The sequence below is a fragment of the Chiloscyllium punctatum genome, chromosome 2 (genome assembly GCF_047496795.1).
Source record: "Chiloscyllium punctatum isolate Juve2018m chromosome 2, sChiPun1.3, whole genome shotgun sequence".
Taxonomy (NCBI): domain Eukaryota; kingdom Metazoa; phylum Chordata; class Chondrichthyes; order Orectolobiformes; family Hemiscylliidae; genus Chiloscyllium; species Chiloscyllium punctatum.
The window spans coordinates 138,849,092-138,872,117 of NC_092740.1; the positions used below are offsets into that span (position 1 = coordinate 138,849,092).

The window sequence follows — 23,026 nt, forward strand, 5'->3', positions numbered from 1 at the left end:
GAGATATTGCCATGGAAAATGTATCAATAATGCTGACTGATAAATAACTGCCAAACGTTATTTCAACTTTAAAGCAGGCAAATTGGCTCAGATTGTTCAGCTATTGTCCTGAGAAATGAAATACTGAGCTTTATACATGAAAAACAAGGAGTGAGACAGTCTACAATTAAATAAAACCCATCTATTTGAAAGGAAGCAAGTTAATACAATAATTCTTAGATAATTCAGCACACAACTATGTTGTACACGGTTATATTACTTGAACAAATTCACAGCATTTTTGTTTAGCAGTTCACTGTCCCAACAAACTGATCCATTCAAGCACATCAGGAAACTTCATTATCAATCAGTGTCATTACTCAGACAGGGAAGCACTTCTGATGCTATTATTATACTCAACACCACTCGATTAGAGAGGGGAAAATAAAGAAGCCACAGTTCTTATCTGGACCACTTTAAGTGATCCTTTATGAAGCCAGGAGATAACAGGATTGGACATAGTTGTATTGTCCTTAAAATTGAAGGCATGAAGGTTGCATGGTACGTGTGGAACCATAATTGTGTAGGCAACCAATGCTTTCAGAAAAAGAGTAAGAAAAAAAGCATCAGTGGGAGTCTGAACATTTATAAAGTTACTTACTCCTTTCCAAAATGGTTGGACAGAGTCTTATGTCTTTCAACATCTGAAGTGGATTGGGTTATATTCTTTTTTGTGAGAGCATCAAGAGGGCTCCTCAGGACTACAGGTGTAATACTGGTGTCAAAACACAGTCTGCAAACAAAATTTAGCAAATCAGACTCAGAAATAATGAACAAACTTTAAGAAACAGACAAAAGAAGAGGAGAGTTATTGAAGAAATAACATCCTCAGAGTTGCCAGCTTTATACAGTGATGTAAAAGGCCTGTCATAAATTATTACACAAAGTTAATATGAAGTGGTACATAGCTTGCAAGCTGCTGATTGCCTATTCTGTAAAATAAAAATACATCTTCTGTATTTTCTCAGAAGAATGAGTGGATATTGAAAGGTTAGGTAAGATACTACTATTAACAAATCTGCCCAAATCTATTATTATTACTTCTACTCGAACTAAGGTACCAGTTTTTATACCTCATATTTGGTTTAGATCCTGGAGGTAAAGCTGAATCATTTGGAGTTGAGTTGATAACTGATGTTTCTGCATTGTAAGTAATCCCAATTTTTTCCACAGGGGACACATCTGTTTCTGGCTCTAGGATCTTCAATGTTACAAAATGGTGCTCTTCTGCTTCATCAACAAAGCCTCTTTCACCATCGTCATCATGGTTAACAACATTGTCACCACCACCAGCACACTCATAGGTTTTGTTATTAACATCAGCTGCTTTTATCAGCTGAAGCTGCGTTCGTTTACTTGAACGGCAATAGCCTTCAGACAAAAAAAAGCAAAAAGAAACTTATAAAGGACTTATCCATATGTATAAAACTTGCATAAACAGCCATTGCAAAACAAAAAGTACAGAAGTAATTAAAAATAAATTCTCAATTTTCACCAAAAGAAAGATTTTTTGATCTATAAAGACACAAACAAACTGGTTGAGCGAAACGCACATAATAAACAGCTTCGGCGAACTATCATTACTAATAGTTATTAAAAACTGCAGAATCAACACATTGTTCTCAGACAATTACTTCAATTGTGATTTAGAGGAAAACAACAAATTGATAGTCAATAAAAAAAATTAGAAGCTTCTTAGGAAATAGGAAGAGTTAGATGAAAAATGTTCATTCCGCGCACGAAATGTTGTTCACTGCTCACTGTGTATCAGATTTGCAATTCCCTCTTATAAAACAAGAATACTATGAATGTTGGAAATACGAAATAATAACAAAATGTGCTGGAAAAACTCATATGTCTGGCAGCATTGTGGATTGCAAACCAGTCAACGTTTCAAGTCCAGTATGACTCTTTTTCAGAACCAGATCCCACTATTTTGCAGGATATCCTGCCCCGTATGTCCAAAGATTGGAGGGTTGAGAATTAGTCTCTTCTCTCATAAGACCACCCATGGTAGAAACATGGGATCCTGAGCAGATAGCATCTTCAAATTGAGGGACAACTAATGTTAATTCACATTAACTTTAGCCTAAAGATGAATCTTTTATTTGCACCTAAATTACGTCTTGCGACACAACATATTGTTTAAAGCAAGTCTTACGAGACATTCCTGCAGAATACAGTACCTCACTGTATTTCATCTCTGTACTGACTGGAACCAAGACCAGGTGGATCTTATTAACTATGAAATCCTTGATTGGGGTTGTAAACCTGGGCCATGGGGAGCCCTGAGTAACAGATATAAAAAGGAGATTCAGAGTTTCCTCATTCTTAGGACCGGCTCTGAGCCAGCTGGTCAGCACCTACATACTGTGCACATGTAAATAAAGGGTGACTTGGTGACGAGTTACCAGACTTTAGGCAGTTAGTTCAGTGGAAACATGGCACAACAGTATACGCTTTCAGAAATTTCACTCGAAACTCAGTCATCTTTAAATGGGTAAGCATTACTGACATCATCCTTTGTTTGGGAAGCTTGACTTGTTTAATCCTGCCATCGCAGCCTAGGCCGGTTATATGGAAAGACTATTTATTTTTCTAGGTGTATGACGTTGGGACAGATGAAAACCAACGAATAACCCTTCTGACTGTTTGTGGACCTGCATTATTTTCCGTTATTAGGAGTCTAACTTGCCCCGAAGCACCGGACACGAAAGTCTTTCACAAGTTGACAGATTTAGCTAAGAAATATTACAATCCCAAACCTAGTCTAATTCTGAGGCACTATTGGTTTTATAAGGCTGCTCAAGAACCGGGGAATCTGTACCAGGTTTTTGACATGGTTAAGATGACTGGTAGAGGCATGTGATTTTGGGTTAACCATGAAAAAGATGCTGAGACCCTGTTTGGTATGTGGGATTAATAGCATAACCATGCAAAAGCGCCTACTAGCTGAAGCTCAACTGGACTCCAAGCAGGCATGAGAACTGGATTTGTCATGAGAAAATGTAGCAAGTGGAGCATGGGAACTAGAGGGCATCCCAATGGAAGTGAACACTCATCTGTCTGACTGAGCGTGAGCAATCGTAGAGTCTCACACAAGGCATATTGTGAGAAGGAACCTAGGTCAGCCCACAGCAAAATGCCAAAACAAAGCTGAGCCTCAGCCAAATGAGGCTGAAATGCTCTTCATGATCCGGGCCAGCAAGCCATTGTAGTTGTTGCCAGTATGAGGACGCGAGAGAGCAAAGGAGTCCTTCGAGGCCTGACTTGCGGAGGAGAACTCAGATTGGTATCCAGACGAGTGCATTCCCTGCAAACTCCACCTACATGTGGTTTGGAACAATTAAATTGAATAGCAACATCCAAATCAGAAACAAAATAAATGTTTAGTTAAATGGTCACCCAGTTCTCACGGAGGTCGATACCGGTGCAATAATGGGGAGCAAGAGCAATTATCCCAAGTTAAAGTCACTGCCAGATACTGGCTGAACTCCACTAGGGTCATTCAGGGATTTCCAAAAAGACGTTAGGAAAAATATATGTCTGGTGACCAGGACTGGATGCCAACATATCTGCATTCGTGCGGTAGTGCTCAGAGTACCTACAAGGACAAACATTGCCTCCAGCAGCGCCGCCCAAATTCGTAGGAGTGGCCAAGTAATGCTTGGACTCGTTTACACATTGATTATGCCAGTCTTTTCATGCATTTGATGTTCCTGGGTCTTTGTGGATGCCCAAAGTGGTTGGATGTGCATAGAGTTGATTGGCAAAGTGAGGAATGATGATTGAAAAGCTGCAAGCATTGTTTGCAATACAAGGACTCTTGGAAGTATTGACCACAGACAATGGGCTGTCATTTACTGCAGGGAATTCGAATTTCGGAAACACTTGAATGACATTCAGCATGTTCAGCTAATTCTAAACCGTCCATCGTCCAATAGTCTAGCAGAAACAGCAGGCCAAATGATCAAGACAGACTTAAAGAAACAATTATAGCTTCATTTGATACCAACTGTCCTGGTTCCTGATAGATTGTAGGACCACCACTCATGCAACTACAGGGATAGCTCCAGCAAAGTTGCTAATAGGGAGAAGACTCCCTCTCCGAGGGCAGAGTGAAATGGCAGCAGGAACACCAATACTTCAGGGATTAGGTTTGGTGTCAAAACCATAGAAATGGCCCTGCATGAGTACAAGGTGAAGTCAACCCAAAGTCAAGTCCCAAGACATACAAAGTCTGATAGATGAGGCAGTACTGAACAAACATGGATCAAAAGTTGTTACCTCGCAAACTGGGCAGGCACAAAACATATCTGGCCCCGTAGAACAGCCAAAAGGCCTGTCAGAAACCATGGGTTTTCCTGTTCCGTGTAGTGTCCAGGAAACCTCAGAGACCAAGACAGATGCAGCCTTGATACCAGCTAAAGAGAAGAAAACTCTCCATAGACACTTTGGGCACAAGAGACAGGAACTTAGTCACCTTGTCAGGACTGGCTCATCAGAATCGATGTAATGCGCACATGTAAACAAAGGGTGACTTGGTGACAGGATACCAGCCTTGTGTAGTTATTTCAATCTTCTTTTCCTGAATAAAGCTATACGACATTCCTTTCTCAACATATTAATTTTGAGTCAACCTGCCCAGACATGTTATTACACACACCTGAGGTAGGCAGGACTTGAATCCAGACCTTCTAGTTCAGATGCAGGGACACCATCACTACTCCAGAAGAGCCTCACCACTTTATCAACATGGATATTTCTAATCAACCTGTTCTGAGATGTTATGACACATCTCTGGAGCAAGTTGGACTTGAATGCAGACTTCCTGGCTCAGAGGTAGAGACACCACCACTGTCACAATACACTGCTCTTCTCAATATACATTAATTCACTTAACTGCACTGAAGGATAACGTCGGTATTCTTAAGAAGGGATACACCATCCTATGAATGAAGATGACTTTGTCCATTTTGAATTTGTTCAACAATGGCCTTAGTGGCTTCAAACAATGTTGTGTATGTGGCACGGTGAACATTCTCATGGATTGCTCAGGTTCTCTCTCTTTACACCACATGTTCCAGATTTCGCTTTTGATGTCAGCCTCAAGGTGGAATGTTATCTTCTTGACTTGTGACATTTAGTTGTTCTGACAGTCAACAAAATTTGCTCATTGTTGTTCCAGAAAGTCAGATATTTCTACATCTCTTTTGTCAAACTAGTCTTGGCGACAGTGTTGAGCCAATGGTCTGGACACTGGTGTCCAGTATAGCTGACTTGACTTGTCCCACTGTTTTGAAACCAAGCTGGGTGCATGAAGATTTTTGACGATATCACAATGGTAAAGCTAAGACATTGATCTTTTGCTCATTCTTTTTGTTTCTTATAATGTCTTTATATTAGTTGGATGTTCATTCCCAATCGACTAAGTTGCTTCAGCAGGCATCAGTTCCAAGCACTCAAACAACTGCATAATTCAGGAGGTGCCAGCATTTGGTGTGGGATGGCCTGAGTTTTTTTTTAATATTTGTCCTCTGGCAGAAAAGAGTTATGAAATTTATGATTACTATAACGAGGCCAAAGCAGGGAACACCTTGTCAGGAGGACAACAAAATTCAAATTGAATTCTCTCACTGTTTTTCCCCAATGGTACCTCTTTGGACATCATGTCACAGTCAACCCTATTAATATCTCCAGAAGGATAATCTTTTCTTATCTTAGAATGGCACTTAGAGCTTCAAGGTCAAAATAGAACATTCCCTTAACATCTCATCTGATTCAATGGTCGTAGAACAAGCACAGCTTGATTCCAACTGAGCTTGGGGTGTAGTGTCATAAGATTGCAATGACTGAATATTTCAGACAGTGCACAAAAGATTCTATTCTGGCCAAAGAAAATAATCTTCCTGGACCATCCACCTGTTACTTCAGTTTTCCCCTCCCTAGGGAAATTGATCTCACTGAGGCACCAATGTCAATCTGGAGTTTTTTTTTAAGTTGCCATTAAAATCAGTGCACAGATTTAAATTATGATGTCCATTAAGTCAGAGAAAACATTTTTAATTCTGGCAACTAATATGTTTTTAATAATAATTGCTGTAAAAGAAAGATTTTTTCAACTGTTAGTCCACAAAGAATGTGTGATGCCCCTGTATCTTAAACATTGCAGATGAATTGCTATGACAGAAGAAAAGTTTAATTCCAGCTGCAAGATACCTTAACTTCTGCTTGTTCTTGCTCCTCTTCTCACAGTTTCGACAACATACAGCACACCATTTTTCCAGTTCCCTTCAATTCCGAAGAAGAATCATATTGAACTCAAAACTCAAGATTCTTCTTCCACAGATGCCCCAAGACCTCCTGAGACACACCAGAACTTTCTTGTTTTATTTCAGATTCCAGCATCTGCTGTCATTTGACTTCATTTTACAATTGCATTTTTGACTCACTCGGAGAGAGCACTTGACGTTACTGAACATCACAGCGTAATGCTCCCTCTTTTTAGCTGAAAATCCACTGGAATTCGTCATTACCACTCATGGAAAATGCCTGGAGATAATTCATGTCCAGCGTAAGGAATTCTACCAGCTAGAACCAGGAAGACAACAAGTGCCAGCAACTTGTGTAAGTGAATAACTGCAAAATCAGAACAGTGTTTAAGACAAGCCATGCCTTTATCTTTTTTGACAGACTTTGTCAAAGCTGGTGGGCATCTCTACCAACACAAACATTTTACTCTCATGCAAGATAAATATTGTATTTTTCAATAATGTATATTCTACCAAACCTTAAGTTCAGGATGATAAAGTTCAATAAAAAGTGTCATTTTTAACCACCTTTTTTCTCCAGGGTGCAGTGCGGTGCGTGCATATTTACATACTTGCATAACCCAAACTGTTTCTTCATCTTCGTATATTTGTTTTTTTTTTAAATCACCCAGTTATTTCTTATTGACTAAAGGAATTTAGACTTGTTTTAAATATCGAACCTGATATGGTCTGAGATTAACCACATCGTCAATCTAGTTGCATTTAAATTTTAATTTTAACCAGCGGAGAGAGAGAGTAGAACAGAAAATTGAGCACTCATGATTGCAACATAAATGACAAAAATCTGACAGCACATAATGTGTGCAAGATGATCTAGTCTAAATTTCCTTTTGTTTTTACACAAATGTCCAATCACACCATCTGGCCCAATTGATTTTATGCTTTTGGATGCTATCTTGGTTCTAAATTATTTCAGCCATCATACACATCATACACAAGTCTCATTTTCACATCCTTGCCTTCACATTGGGGCACATATTTGATAATATATCCAAAAAAAACACCAAACAGAAAGCCCTGTCTGGTCATTTTTGTTACCTGCTAGATTACCTAATAGATGTGCAGGCCAGGTGAATTGGCCATGCCAAATTGCCCATAGTGTTAGGTAAGGGGTAAATGTAGATGTAGGGGTATGGGTGGGTTACGCTTCGGCGGGGCGGTGTGGACTTGTTGGGCCGAAGGGCCTGTTTCCACACTGTAAGTAATCTAATCTAATCTAATTTATGTCTCTGTAAATTCTCACCCAATTTTTAAAGGTAGTATCATACTGCACTAGAACCAAATTGATTTTAACTAGGTTTGCTTGATACTTTAAAGAAGTTAATAAGCATGAATTATATAATTTACATTCTTTCACCCAACTCATTGAAACATGAAGTGTTGTTAAAGAGTCTACTTAAATCAATGCTGTAGATATTTCAAACAAACTTCTAAAGTAGATATTTTAAGTTGAATAGAACAGTTCCTATTTATAACAGAAACAGGGAACGGAAACTCAGCAGGTTTGGCAGCATCTGTAGAGAGAGAAAGAGTTAACATTGAGTCCAGTGACCCTACAGATGCTGCCAGACCGGAGTTTCTCAGCAATTTGATATTATTTCAGATCTCCAGGATCTACAGTTCTTTGTTTTTATTTTAGCTCTTGATTATATTCAAGTACAGAATAACTAGCACTTGCTGGATTTTGAACATTTTACAGCTCAAAATTGAAAAAAAAAGTCATATGAACTTCTCATAGGACTGTTTATCTCTCCAGTCTGCACGTGACAAACCCTATAACATTGCATCTCACAATCAATCCAGCAAATGCATCAAAGTGCTGAAGCAACATTACTACAAAATAATAAAATGAAATAAGTGGCACAAACCATTGCTTTCTTTTTTCTTGTCTATGAAAGAATCTTCAACTTGAGACTGATTATTTTCAGGTACCTGCAATGGAGTTCTGGCAGCAGTCAATGTCTAAGAGGAAAAAAGAAATAATCTTTTAAAAAAGCATATAAACTAAACACTTTCCTTCATTTAAGTGTCTCCAACCCTTAATTTTCAATCATTGTGGCCCACCTGACCTAGCCTGCAGGAAAATATCGTATCTTTTCTTTTGTATACTAAGTGAAGAGATTCACATTAAACTTGTGTTTAACGGACCAATAGCTAAAGTTATGAAATCTTTTACCTCTGGGGTCTTCTCTCAAGTCTAACCAAACCTGCTGAATGAAGATCTCATTACTCTATTGCTTTCAAGGATCGTAACTGAAATTAACCCGATTGAGTAGATAAAATGCACCAAATATATTATACAGGTGTTAACTTCCACTAAGACTAGTTAAGAGATTAGAGAAAATCAAATTAGTGATGTAAAAACCCCAAACAAGATAAAATAAAATTTATGTATTTTATTACCTTGTTACCCTGAAGATCTGTTGGTGATTCTTTGGCGAGGTTTTTCTCTTTTGGAAGCTGGACTTTAAAGCAAGATGCAGAATCCAGATGTGAACCACTGTTATTAATACTGTCTAAAAATAGTCAAAGATTAATACCAAATTAATTTCAGTCTTCATTAATTTAAGTTTCAAACACCAAAAATAGCTGTAGCCAATCATGCTTCAGTAATATGGGTCCAACTTAAACAAAAGTAACTTCTCAACTCACTCCATTGTGCTAAATTTGTAGTGTAACATTCAGATTATTTATCCATTTGTGGTTGGAGAATTCCTTAATAGTTAATCATAACTGTTACACAGCAGCACGATCAAGAAGCTATGCACTTCAAACTTTATTACAGGCAAATTATTACAGACATCCTCAATATTAACAAAATAATTAAAACAATTCTTTATGTCAAAAATCAGCTTTTGGATGTACTTTGTATTTGGTTTTAGACACATAGCATAAGTCTGTAATTCAAAACCCATAGTGAGGATGTAGTTTAGCTGTTGCTCTAATTATACCTAACAATATCAGTTCATATTTATATAGTGCCTTAAATGGAATACAACAATCCAAGGCACTTCATATGATATCATAAATACTGAGCCACATGAGGTGATATTACAGCAGATAACCAAAAACTTGGTAAAATATAGGTTTTAAAGAACTGTCTTCAAAAAGCAAAGCATGTTCGAGTGGAAAGGATTAAATAATCAATTCCAGACTTGGAACTCACGCACCTCAAGATGTGGTCACCAATATTGTAACAATCAAAATAAGAGATACTCAAGAAATGCGCAGATAAATGTTCAGAGAGTTATAGGACTAGATATTAGGGATAAATGAAAGATTTGGCACAGGTTAGAACATAATCAGTGTCATTTGGCTTCAAGTTTAAGGAGCATAGTAAAAGAAGGCTGGCAGGAAGAACAAGAACATAATCAAGTCTAGACATAATGAGAGGTATTGATAAGCTTCTGCGAGACCAAGATAAGGTCTGCACCATTATTCAGCACATAATTGTACATCCCGTTCAAAGAGTTATGGTTTGAAATCAACTGCCTGGGCCAGTCATGTGACTAGCCTGGGCTTAGTCCCCCGAAACAATTCTAAATTGGGCCAAAGGACATACATTAGTTACCATGAAAGGCTGAGATTTACTTCAAAAAATTCAAAGAAATATGACATAATTTCTTCAAAATTTTGAAAGCATTATTTAGCCAAAGTGAACAGGCTGTTCAGTATAAATAAATTCAGGAGGACTGGGGCAATAAGAATAAAGATACCCAATAACAAAAGTGAATACAAACCTGAGAAGTATTTCTCATCATGTGGTCAATCTATTTCACAAGTTCCTGGAACATGAAGCAAACACTCAAAAGGGAACTGGAGGAGTGTGAAAGACAAAAACTCATATATGGATAATAGATATTTCATGAAGTATTGTATTTCTCCATCTGTAATGTCCCTTGGCATCTTCAGTAGTCAGAAAGGAATTGCCCATGCTTCAGTATGAAATTAGCCAGAGGTATTTTGTGACCAATCCTTGAAGATTGGAAGGATTTTTAATTTTTTCCTCCTTGGGCAGTGCGCATAGCTGACAAGGCCAACCTTTGTTGCATACCCCTAATCACTCATGAGAATGTGGCAATGAGTTGTCTTCTTAAACCACTGCAATCCATCTGGTACAGATACATGCACAGTGCTGTAAGCAGGAGAGCTCTCAGGTACCAAACTGAGTGTCAATGAAGAAACAGTGATATAGTTCAAAATCCAGAAGATATTTGACTTAAAAAGGGCTTGCAGATGTAGTATTCCCATGCCCCCCTGATTTGATTCCAGGGGTAGGGTTCATGGGTTTAGAGGTGCTATCGAAGTTGATACAGTGCATTTTACATATGGTACACCCTGCTGCCACTGCACATCAGTGGTGAAAGGAGCAAATGTTTAAGTTTGTGAAGGAGTTGTTGATCAAGTGCACTCCAGCTTGTATTACACTTCTTGAATGTTATTGGAGCTGCATTCATCCAGCTGACAGGAACAGTATCCCAACATCATCCTGATTTATGTTCTGTAGATGATGGGCAGGCTTTGAGAAGTTAGGATGTGATACACTTGCCTCAGAATTCCCAGCTCCAGCCTTATCTTAGCAGGAGCTACAGGTGATCCGCTTCAATTTTAATGGTAATTTCCAGGATGTTAATAGTTGGGGATTTAGCAATGGCAATACTAACAAATGTCAAGGGACGATGGCTAGATTCTCTCGTTTGAGATGGCTATGCTTACCACTTGAGTGGCAGAAACATTTCTTGTCATTTTTCAGCCCGAGCCTAGGAATTGGCAGAGATTCTTCAGTATCTGATGAGTTGTGAATGGTATGGAACATTGCGCAATCACCAACTTCCCCACTCATTTTATGCTGGAGGGAATGTCATTGATGAAAGCAGCTAAATACAGTCAGGCCTATGACCATTGCCATGAGGAGTTTGTGCAGTAAATGTTCTCCAACAACAACAATTCTGCACTGAGTCCACAAGGCTGGTAAGTGCTTTAGTAGAAAGTGAGATGCTGGACTGAAACATTGCAACATGTTTCATACAGAAGTATAAACATGGGAACAAGGTGTTACATACAAATTGCAAGCAATTAGAAGATCATGGTCACGCTTGTGGACATTCTAAAGATGACATCTCATCTAATGTGGAATTAATTCAATCATTATCTGCACATCTGTACCACTGGTTCTTGCTATATATTTCAACTATGCAATTACTGTACTTGAACATAAGTATGTATTAGTCTAATTGCATAACTTCGCAGAGTCTTAGAATCATATGATATTTTGTCACTGGAGGCAGCCATCTGACTTTTCATTTTCATGCCAGCTGTCTGTAAGGACTTACCTTCAAAAAATAGTTCTGCAAATGCTTTTACTTTTCTTTTAGTGATCCAATTTTCCTTCAAAGGCTTCAAATTTAAATCCACTACGCTCAGGCAGTGTATTTTAGATTACAAGTATTTACCACGTTAAAAACATCTTCATATCCCTCTTCTTTTGTTAAACACCTTAGAGCAGGGTCTTAATCTCTCCACAGTTTCTCTTTATCTACTCTGTCCAGACACTTCATGAATGTAAATATTTGTTTCACTTCTCTTTCCAAGAACAAGACTGGATAACACCTGCAGTATCCCATATAATTTGAAGCACTGCGTATATAATTAAAACAATTGCTCATGGTACAGTATTCTCCACAGGCCATATACAAGCGCAGAAATTTCTCTTCATAGCAGCCAATCTGATTGCAAAAAACTCTCTTTGAAAGCAAGTGGTGGTGTTGCTTTGAACAATCATTTGCCCCATGGAAAAATTAAGCGAGAACAGCTATGCTTCAACCACTTGCTACTTACTATCCTTTGATAGAATGTCTAATAACAAGAAAGAAAAACAACAAAACAATGTTTCCTATCCCTACTGTGAAACAATTAAAAGTACTGTTCAAAAGGGCAACCACAAACTTTACACTTGAGCTCTTTTGAATGTTAAATATTCAACATAAGACACACTAATCTTTTAACCTCTCATTTACTTGTTCCAGTTTCATGCCATGATCTTAGCTGATGGTAATAATGAACACGTCAGATCCTACAGTGAAACATGCCATGTCAGGTAAATTTTATTTTTGCAATTTGCTTACCTGGAAGGTCAGTCACTGAACGTATTCACAGAGGTTGTCAATGTACTTTTAACAAAAAAACACTCAAGTGTATTTCATAATAAAGGGAAAAAATAACTATTTGATACCATAAAAGCACTATGTGAAAGTGTCATTATAAAGTCTTCAAAGTAGATATTCAACCCTTTCACCCCACAACAACCTTAAAAATGCTCAAAACTCAGTGAAGGGTCATTTTGTTCCCACTTCAAAGCTCCTTGTTCTACTGGCATAGTTATATTTCATTTCTTTCTAACAAACATCTGCATTAGTTCAATGTTATCTTCTTTTGACTACAAGACATGGGAGCAAAAGATAGGCCATTCAATCCATTGAGTCTGCTCTGCCATTCAATGAGATCATAGCTGATCTGATCGGATCATCTTCAATACCATTTTCATGCCTTTTCCCCATAGTGGTACGATGGCTCAGTGGTTAGCACTGCTGCCTCACAGCACCAGGGACCTGGGTTCAATTCCAGCCTCGGACAACTCTGTATGGAGTTTGCACATTCTCCCTGTGTCTGCGTGGATTTATTCAGAGGGCTCCAGTTTCCTCTCACAATCCAAAGATGTGCAGGTTAGGTGAACTGGCCATGCTAAATTGCCCATAGCGTTCAGGGATGTGTAGGTTAGATGCATTAGTCAGAGGAAATGTAGAGTAGTAGGGGATACTCTTCAGAGAGTCAATATGGACTCATTTGGCCAAATAGCCTGTTTCCACACTGTCGGGATTCTATGAAACCCTTGATTCCCTTACCGAGTAATAACATCAACCTTGAATATACTTAACAATACATTTCTAAAGCCCTCTGCAATAAAATATTCCACAAATTCACTATCCTCAAAAGAAGTTCTCATCTCTGTCTTACAAGAGTGACCCCTTATTCTGAGTTTATACCTACTAATCCTACAGTCTCCCACAAGAGAAAGTAACCTTTCCATATCTACCCTATCAGGTCTGCTAATATTCTTGTATGTTTCAATAAGGTCACCTCTCAATCTTCTAAATTTGAAAGAGTACAGGCCGAAGCTACACAACCTGTCTTCCTAACAAAATCCTTCTAATCTCAAGATCAGCCTGCTGAACCTTCTCTGGACTGCCTCTAATGCCAGTATATCTTGCCTTAAATAAGGGATGTAAAACTGTTCACAGTTTTATGATTGAGGTCTGGCTATGACCCAAACAGATTTATTAAGACCACCCTATTTTCTATTTTTCTACTCCATTCCCATTGAAGTAAATGCCAAAGTTCCATTTACCTTCCCTATTACACGTATGCTATCTATTTGAAATTCATGCACAAGCACTTTCAAATCTCAGTTCTGTAGCTTTTTGCAGCTTTCTCTATTTAAATGATATTCAAAAGTCACATGACACTTCGCTTTATGAAGCGGCGGTGCTCTGAAAGCTCGTGATTTCATGGGCGGCACGGTGGCACAGTGGTTAGCACTGCTGCCTCACAGCGCCAGAGACCTGGGTTCAATTCCCGACTCAGGCGACTGACTGTGTGGAGTTTGCACATTCTCCTTGTGTCTGCGTGGGTTTCCTCTGGGTGCTCCAGTTTCCTCCCACAGTCCAAAATTGTGCAGGTCAGGTGAATTGGCCATGCTAAATTGCCCATAGTGTTAGGTAAAGGGGTGAATGGATGGATGGGTGGCGGGTCGGTGTGGACTTGTTGGGCCGAATGGCCTGTTTCCACACTGTAAGTAATCTAATCTAAACCTGTTGGACTACACTTGGTGTCATAGGAGTTCTAACTTTGTCTACCCTAGTCCAATACTGGCACCTCCACATCATAAATAATATGCAGTTCCTCTAGTCTTCCTACCAAAATGCATAATTTCACAATTTCATACATTATATTTGATCTGTCAAGTTTTTGCTGACTCACTTAACCAGTCTTTATTCCTCTGCAGACTCTATCATCCTCATCATTTCCCACCTGTTTCTATGTTAGCCACAAACTTGGTTATATCATATTTACTTTCCTTATTCCAGTCATTAATATATATTTTAAATATTTGTGGTCCCACCAGTGATCCATTGGCCACTAATAACAAGTTACCATTCTGAAATGCCCCTTTATCTCAACTCTGTCTTCTATAAGGTAACCAATCCTCTAGGTACATAATTCTTTGAAGTTTCTGTTGCATAAAGACAGGATGGTTAAAAAGGCATTTCACACGCTTGTCTTCATTGCTCAGTCCTTTGAGTATAGGAGTTGGGAAGTCACATTAAGGTTGTACAAGACATTGGTGAGGCCTAATTCTAGAATACTGTGCCCAGCTCTGGTCACCCAGGTATACGAAGGACATTATCAGGCTGGAGAGAGTTCAGAAGAAATTTACCAGGATGTTGCCGGCTATGAAAGGTTTGAGTTATAAAGTAAGACTGGATAAGCTAGGACTTTTTTCACTGGACTGTTGGAGGTTGAGAGGCGACCTGATAGAAGTTTATAAAATAATGAGGAATAGATAGAGTTAATGGTAATTGTGTAATGTACTGCTGCTCCTTTCACAAGGTTATGCTGTCCTTGGTTTTTTTTCCCCAGAGAGGTCGTAAAAGCAGTGGTTCCAAAATGTCTAGATTTGAAGGGTTTTGGGGCCAGTTTGATTATAGATAACATATATTGCCTCGGGCAAAAGGCTTTCGAGTTTAAAACAAAACACATGCAGAATGAGAGGCCAGTAGCCAGTTCGCCCAGCTCAGCTTCTCTCTTTAGTTTGACTTTTAGCAGTCTGACTGATTACTGAAAGCAGGAGAAAATGAGCACTGCAGATGCTGGAGATAAGAGTGAAAAACTGTGGTGCTGGAAAAGCACAACCAGTCAAGCAGCAGGAGAGTCGACGTTTCATCAAGAATGTCCCTTGTAGAGGGAGGAGGAGAGCTTCTTCACGTTCCTGATGAAGAGCTTATGCTCAAAATGTGGACTCTCCTACTCCGCAGATGCTGCCTGACCGGCTGTGCTTTTCCAGCACCACACTTTTTGACTCTGCTCACTGAAAGCAGTCACTCTGTTTTGATGCTCCTGGTCCAAGAAACAGCCACATGGAAGGTGTTGCATGCTGAATCCCTCTGCCGTCTCTTTCTCCTGGAAGACCCTGTGTTTGATTTTTACCTTGTGTGCCAAGTGGTGTTTATGGTATTGTTGCAAGTATTTGGAACATCATCATTAGGGTGGGATAATCTATTGGGTTTTCAGATAGGTTAAGTTATTCTGTATTCGAATCTCCTTTGTGTTTCATCCAGTAATATTGGTTTGGATGTAGGTTTGCTCGCTGAGCTGGAAGGTTCATTTTCAAACATTTTGTCACCATACAAGGTAACATCATCAGTGAGCTTCCACATGAAGCACTGGTGGTACGGCCGACTTTCTATTCATGTGTTCAGGTTTCCTTGGGTCTGTGACTTCATTTCCTTTCTTTTTTTCAGGGAGTGGTAAATGGGATCCGAATCATATGTGTTTGTTGATAGAGTTCTGTTTGGAATGCCATACTTCTAGGAATTCTCATGCGTTTCTATTTGGCTTGCCCTCGGATGGATGCGGTGTCCTAGTCAAAGTGGTGCGCTTCTTCATCTGTAGGTAAGGATACTAGTGAGAGTGAGTCATGTCTTTTTGTGACTAGTTGATGTTCATGTATCCTGGCGGCTAATTTCCCATAAAAGAAATGAAACATTTTTTTTTTACACACAGGGATGTTTATGTGTGGAATAAAATTTCTGATGAAGTGGTGGATATGGGTACAATTACAACATTTAAAAGACATTTGGATAGATGTGAATAGGAAAGGTTTGGAGGGATATGAATCAGGAGCAGGCAGGTGGGACTATTTTGGTTTGGGATTATGATCAGCATGGACTGGTTGGTCCAAAGTGTTTGCTTCCATGCTGTATGACTATCCATGCTAACATATTAAGTCTAACAGGTTTTTATCGCCTAAGGAGCTATTCTGTGATAACGTATCAAATGCATTGTGAAAATGCAAATATATTACACCCACTGCTTCACCTTCAAATCAATCTTGCTTTTTAACTTCTTCAAAGAACTTTAATAAACTTATCAGCCATGATTTCCCCTTCACAAAGCCATGATGACTTCACTTGATCATGTTACGTATTTCTAAATGCTCTGCTATTACATCCTCTAAAATTAATGTCACTTCATGAGACCTTAAATAAATTATTGACACTGCTTCTATTACTTAATATGGACTCCTTAATCTCCTCTTCCACAGCCTCAGTTTCTGGAGCTCTCATACTTAAACTACTCCAGACAACCTTTCTCCTGCCCTAATTCTTCTGGAGACTGGTGAATGGCACTGGTCTTACAGGTATTTTCTCTTGAATTATCTTTTGTCTGAAAGAAATCTGCATGCTGAATTTGTGAATACTTCTCCCTTTCTAAACGGCCAACTGCTTCAGTCCATCTCCCTGTTCCTAGGACAGAAGACATCAGTCCAATTTTTTTCTCCTCTTTCATTTCTAAACAAGGAGCTCATCCCCTCAAGGGTTCACATTTCCTTATTTAAGTGCATGTAAGCAAATTTCCAGACACCTGTTTTAGAACTCAAGAATGGAATTAAGTCCTTCTTAGCCCACATAATCAAGAAATACAATCAAATAATGAGCTATAAATGCTTCTGTCTACTTTAGAACCCAAGCTCCCAAATAATATTTCATAAACCTTCATCACAATTACATATCCAAGATTTGTTAACTGTCAGAATATATGTCTGAGAAAACACCAATCTGCATTCTAAAATAAAACAAAGAAGTGCAGGTGCTGGAAGTCTGAAACAAAAAATGCTGGAGAAACTCAGCAGGTCTGGTACCATCTGTGGAATGAAAGCAGACCTTTCTGAAGAAGGGTCATTGGACCCAAAACATTAATTCTTCTTTCTCTTCATATATGTTACCAGACTTTCTGGGTTTCTCCACCAATTTTTCAGACTAATCTGCATGCATTTACTTTAAAATAAAACTAGTCAATAAAATTGGAGAAAGGTATATTCCATTTGTTAAAATGTTTTGCTCTCTCCCTGCTAGAAGCACATTCCCATAATTGATCTCAGCTCACAGCTAAAAACCTAGCTGAGCACCAGGCTGCAGCATACTGCCACTCAACCACTATCAAGTATTTTCTGAAGACCTTTCATGCCTTTCCTTTACTCTGACATCTAGCAGATGCAGAATCAAAAAGTGTGGCGCTGGAAAAGCAGAGCAGGTCAGGGACATCAGGAATTTCTGGTGAAGGGCTTATGCCCAAAACATTGATTCGCCTGCTCTTCAGATGCTGCCTAACCTGATGTGCTTTTCCATCACCACACTTTTCAACTCCGATCTCCAGCACCTGCAGTCCTCACTTCCTCCTGGTCCTCTGTCTAGCCGATGCAATCAAGATCAGGTCTTCTACAAGTATGGTAACTAAATCCACTTATCACAGTTCAACATGTTCACAAATCATATAACAGCACTATGGAATAGAGTTCAATATATCCCATTTAAATTGGATATTTAAGAATAGTTCACCTAATCCAGCCAAGAAGTTATTTAGAATGGTCGAAGTGTTGATATTTTTCTCAGAGATGATGGTCATGGGTTTTCCTGGCAGTCTAGAAAGATTGAAAGAAAGAATAAGATTATAAGAAGAAATAGACGTACTTTAGGTGCACCCAAAAACACCTTTAACTCACTAAAATCAAATGAAGAACTGTGGATGCTGGAGATCTGAAACAGAAACACAAATTGCTAGCAAAACTCAGCAGATCTGGCAGCACTTGTGGGAAGAAAGCAATTAATCTTGAATCTGGTGACCATTCGTTTGAGCCACTGGGTTCAAAGCGGTAACTCTGCTTTCTGCAAAAGCTGCCAGACCTGCAGTTTCGCCAGTAATTTCTGTTTTTGTTTCACCTATAATTTACATCAATGAAATCTAAACAAATGATACACAAAACAATTTGCCAAAATATATTAACATACAAACTGAAAGCTTGTTAGAAACTTCAATAACAAGTCAAATCTTTCTAAAACGCTTGCATTCATTTGGAGCTATCAAGTGCAACAAATTACAGCCATGTCAGTAATAATGAGTTTTAGTTATTCAGTTATTTTCGCCCCTTCCTTTAACCACAGACATACATAAGAAAGATGAGCCAAGGAGAGACCCCATCAATTTCAGGATCGTTGAATTATTTGAGTAGAAAGCACAATGATATCATCTTGAGAAAAGTAAATGTTTAAACATAAACAGCCAAAATGATAAAATTCAAATTATTAATTTTCCATGCAAACATGATATTGCAGCATGAACGTTACATGAGTGAATATTAGACCCTATCTTAATCAATATTTCAGAGTATACCATGCCCAAGCCTAAGGAATAAAGAAACATTATTCCGAGCAGCCTACATTTTTAAATACCAGCTTTCCAGGGGTTACGGTTAGTTTGTTTTTACATAGGGACTCACGCCAGCAAAGACCTCTTGTTTTTAAACCTACATAATTTGTCTACATTTCGCCTTTGTGGCATGTTACATCTCTTACTGCATAATAAAAATGCTGCAAAACAGCACCGATTCCTTTTCAGTAACTAATGCTGATTTGAAAGTGAAGTTGTAAGGTCTTGCAAGTGTACCAAAATTTTATATCGACTCTTTTAAACACTACTGTAGAGTTATTGCTATTTAATCTTTAAATACTTTAACTTCTTAGATATTTGTCCAGAATCTAAGACAGTTTGAACCATTTTTAATGTGAATTAATTCCCCAGTTGAATTACAGGGCACTTTTCACAAGTGATACAAGGCTTATGAATTTACCCAATATTCTAATCCAAATTAAACCACCAAATTATGGCTACTTTTAATAACATTAGAAAAATTGGAGCATGTGATTTCATACTAATCTATACAATCATAGAGTCATACAGTGCAAAAATAGGCCCTTCGATCCAACTCATTCATGCCGACCAAGTTTCCCAAACTAAACTAGCCCCAATTATCTGCATTTGGCTATACCCTTCTATCCCTCCCTATCCATGTACCTGCCCAAACTGAAAAAAATTGTTTCACTGCACCAATCAAAACGCAGAAAAAGCTGCATGTGGCTATTTGAAATCACAAACTTTTGGAGCTCTGCTCCTTCATCTTGTCAGGTTTACCTAATGCAGGAACAGTGCTCAAAAAGCTAGTCATTTCAAATAAATCTGTTGGACAACAATCTTGCATTGTGTGACTTCTGACTTTTTTCCAAAGAGAACAATACTAGTTCTGTAGGTTGCTAACATAACTAAATATTTTATCACTGGTACCATTCAAGTGAATCACTTGCACATCTTGTTTCAGGCAACATTGTTGTTAAACTGCGTACCCAAAATTAGACACAGCTAGGGTATAAGCAATATTTACTAACAGTTGGGCAATACTTGCTTTATAAATAGAGACAGTATAAAAACAAGAAATTGGCATGCACTTTCAAAAGCCCACCAAACCTACCCTGCCCCATTCAAAGTCTTGCCCATTTGAATACTTTCACAATCTTTATCCTTTGTTAGTTTTCTCTCTCCTACTTTGTTCTGCCTCTTCTGTTTCTCTATAGATAAAAGATCACGATCGTATTGAATATGCAACAGCCCTGATAACCCCAAAATGCTTACACCAGCTCGGAGTTAATATGTTCTTATCACTAGATAAGACAGCAAACCAAGACCAACGTGCACAATTTCTAAGTCAGTGAGTTGCTGTTTGCTGATGCTGTGTTGTCATGCCGTAATGAAGTACAATCACAACAGCTTGTAGATTGGTTCCCTCAGGACTGTAAGGAGCTCAAACTGAAATCAGTATTAGGAAAACCAAAGTTAATAGTCATGACATAGAGACACCTTCCATCAACAGCGACAACCAGAGTGGACACAATGGGCCAAAGGGCATTTTTCTGTGCTGTAGATCTAGATGACAATAATAATGATGTGCAATGATGTGACAGAGATCACCAAAATTCAAATTAAAACTAACCAACAAGAGCTTTGTTGAGTTTTTGAACCACCATATAATGAGCCGGTATAAGGGGAAAGCGCCATGGAAAGAGCAGTGCAGATTTTCCAATTTTATAAAGTATCATAGACTGATCTGAAAATATGCAAAAGAAATGACTGTGACATTCAGAACACCAAGCAAGACTATGAAATAAACAGAATTTTAGTCATTATCCCACTACAATCTGAATGGAAATTCAGACACAAAGATGGCCAGCCACTACTTAAAGGGAAATAAACAAATTCACTTTCACTTCTTTCCAATGCTGTGAGGAACTGTTATACACAATGACAACCATGACAACTAATAAGGTTTTGCTAGTCTTTTACCTTGCTAGTCCTTCATGACATCTTTGTTTCAGGGTATTGACTACAACTGGTTGGTTACAACTACCTTCTAATGAATTATTTTATTTGCACTGATGCTCATTTTGAAATGTCTCTCATTAGCTTTCATCAAAGAGTGCAACATCTAAAGTGCAACCGGACCATGGAAAAGAGAATATTACTTATGTGCACAATATTATCTCAAAATAGAAGTTCTAACTATCAACTGATAAAACCCTCCATTTATCTCTCCACCCTGGAGGCTCCCTGCCTCCATTCCTGATGAAGGGTTTTTGCCTGAAACATCGATTTTCCTGCTCCTTGAATGTTGCCTGACCTGCTGTGTTTTTCCAGCACCACTCTGATCTAAACTCTGGTTTCCAGCATCTGCAGTCCTCACTTTTGCCTAACTGATAAAATAATCCGAGTGTTCATTACTCTGATATTTATGTCAGGTCATTTTGAAAACTTAATTTTGTTGAAGGATTGAAAAATATTTGTAATACAAATACCATCTTCTAGTTTGCTTATGCATTGTGCTAAAAGCTAGAATACCAACAGTGATTCTTGTCAAACTTCACTGATCAAACTCAGACATCAGTTTGCATAATGTAACAAATCCCCTTCAGCTTTGCGACAAGAATATAAGTTTGTGTCAGGGTTGTAATTGATGCCTTGGTTAAAAAAGGATTTTACACAGTAAAGTGTTTTATTTTAGTATTTAGTATTTTGTTAAGAACAGGAGATCAATCATTTAAGTGATATTTGTTTCCTTTGCACTTCAGATTTCACTTTGACTAGAAAATTAGTCCCAGTTCAGGTTTTAGGAATGACAATATTTTGAAAACAATCTAAAAATGTGGATAATTTTGAAAGCCAAAATCTTTTATTCAAACTAAAACTGATTTGTCGTCCAAGTTAAATAAATTACATTGCCCATTTGATATGGCAGAGGTTGTGTGAAGTGCACGGTTTCCCTCTGGTCCTAATATTACGTTGGTCATACTATGTATGCTTCACCAGATATCAATACAGCCAATTGTACATCTCTAAAGTAGGCTTAGAATAAAAAGATCCATTAATCAAACTTCTTTCGTAAATAAAATAGATTTATTATAAAACAAAAAACTTACTCAGCCAAGATGCAAGGCTGGTTAACACAGCTTACAGTACAGAAGTTTGAATATTCATCACTCTAAATAAGGATTTTCTCTGCATAGATTAACTTTGGAAAAGAATTTTGAACAATAATTGTTCAACTTTGAAGGAAAGAAAGGATAAAGAATGAAATGTTCCAGATAGTTTACAGTCAGCATTCTGGCACAGGTTGAGGGGTGTCATTAAATGCAGGCTGTTGTCTTTGGGACTTTCGAAACTCAAGTTCATTGAGTCTCAGGAAATGTCGAGAAGAAGTATTTCAAATGCTTATCAAGAAAATAATTGCATCAAAACTTCAATTCTGATACTGAACCCATACAAAGGGTTTCTCAGAAAGTCAGAGGCTTCCTTCTTTCAATAGCCTGTAACCCAGAAAAATTCCAAACAACATCCAAAACAAAGCCATATACCCGAAGCAGGTGATTTCCAGTAATTCAAGCAGTTAACTGACGACATGTGATTTTCAGTAAATCCAGAAGCTCCACAAAGTCAGCTGGTTGGATAGCACCATTTTATTTCTAATAACTGGTTCAGAAAAAAAAAGGTGCCCAACTATACTTTCTTTGACTTGTTAAATCCAAATGCACCACTATCCACAATCTTTCAATATAAATTCCAAAAAAGTCTATAATAATATTTTTCTTAAATTATCATGCAATTTTGAAAATATACTGAGTTTGAGTTCACCTAAGTCATGAATTAGGTGAAATTGACAGGAGATGCATAATACACAACAATGACTGCTCTTATCACAGGTATAAAAGTTTTTTTTCTTTAAAGTGGATTTCAATACGTTTAACGATGCTATCCACATCTTGAATAAGGCAGCAAAAGACTTTTGAGATTTACATGTGCTTTATTATAAATCCAGTTGGGTACAGATGCCAGTTTTATCTTCCCCTATCCAGAAGCCAACAACCCAATGGAGAAGAAAGCAGCTTTCATTTTGAAAATAAACCCACCACTAATTAAACTAAACATCCAAATGGACA

General features: G+C 38.1%; 1 protein-coding gene across 8 annotated transcripts in view; it reads right to left on the reverse strand.

Moving 5' to 3' along the window:
- Positions 1–23,026, reverse strand: part of LOC140490323 (uncharacterized) — a 96,296-nt gene that overhangs the window by 62,696 nt on the left and 10,574 nt on the right. For 7 of the 8 annotated variants that reach the window (XM_072589100.1, XM_072589104.1, XM_072589105.1 and 4 more), the window contains exons 3-7: positions 18,047–18,129; positions 8,775–8,887; positions 8,240–8,333; positions 1,113–1,410; positions 641–772 (exon numbers count right to left, since the gene is read on the reverse strand). In XM_072589100.1, the coding sequence (XP_072445201.1) occupies positions 641–772; positions 1,113–1,410; positions 8,240–8,333; positions 8,775–8,887; positions 18,047–18,129 (720 nt within the window). The remainder of the gene's footprint in view (positions 1–640; positions 773–1,112; positions 1,411–8,239; positions 8,334–8,774; positions 8,888–18,046; positions 18,130–23,026) is intronic. The other variant, XM_072589102.1, reaches the window with a different exon arrangement.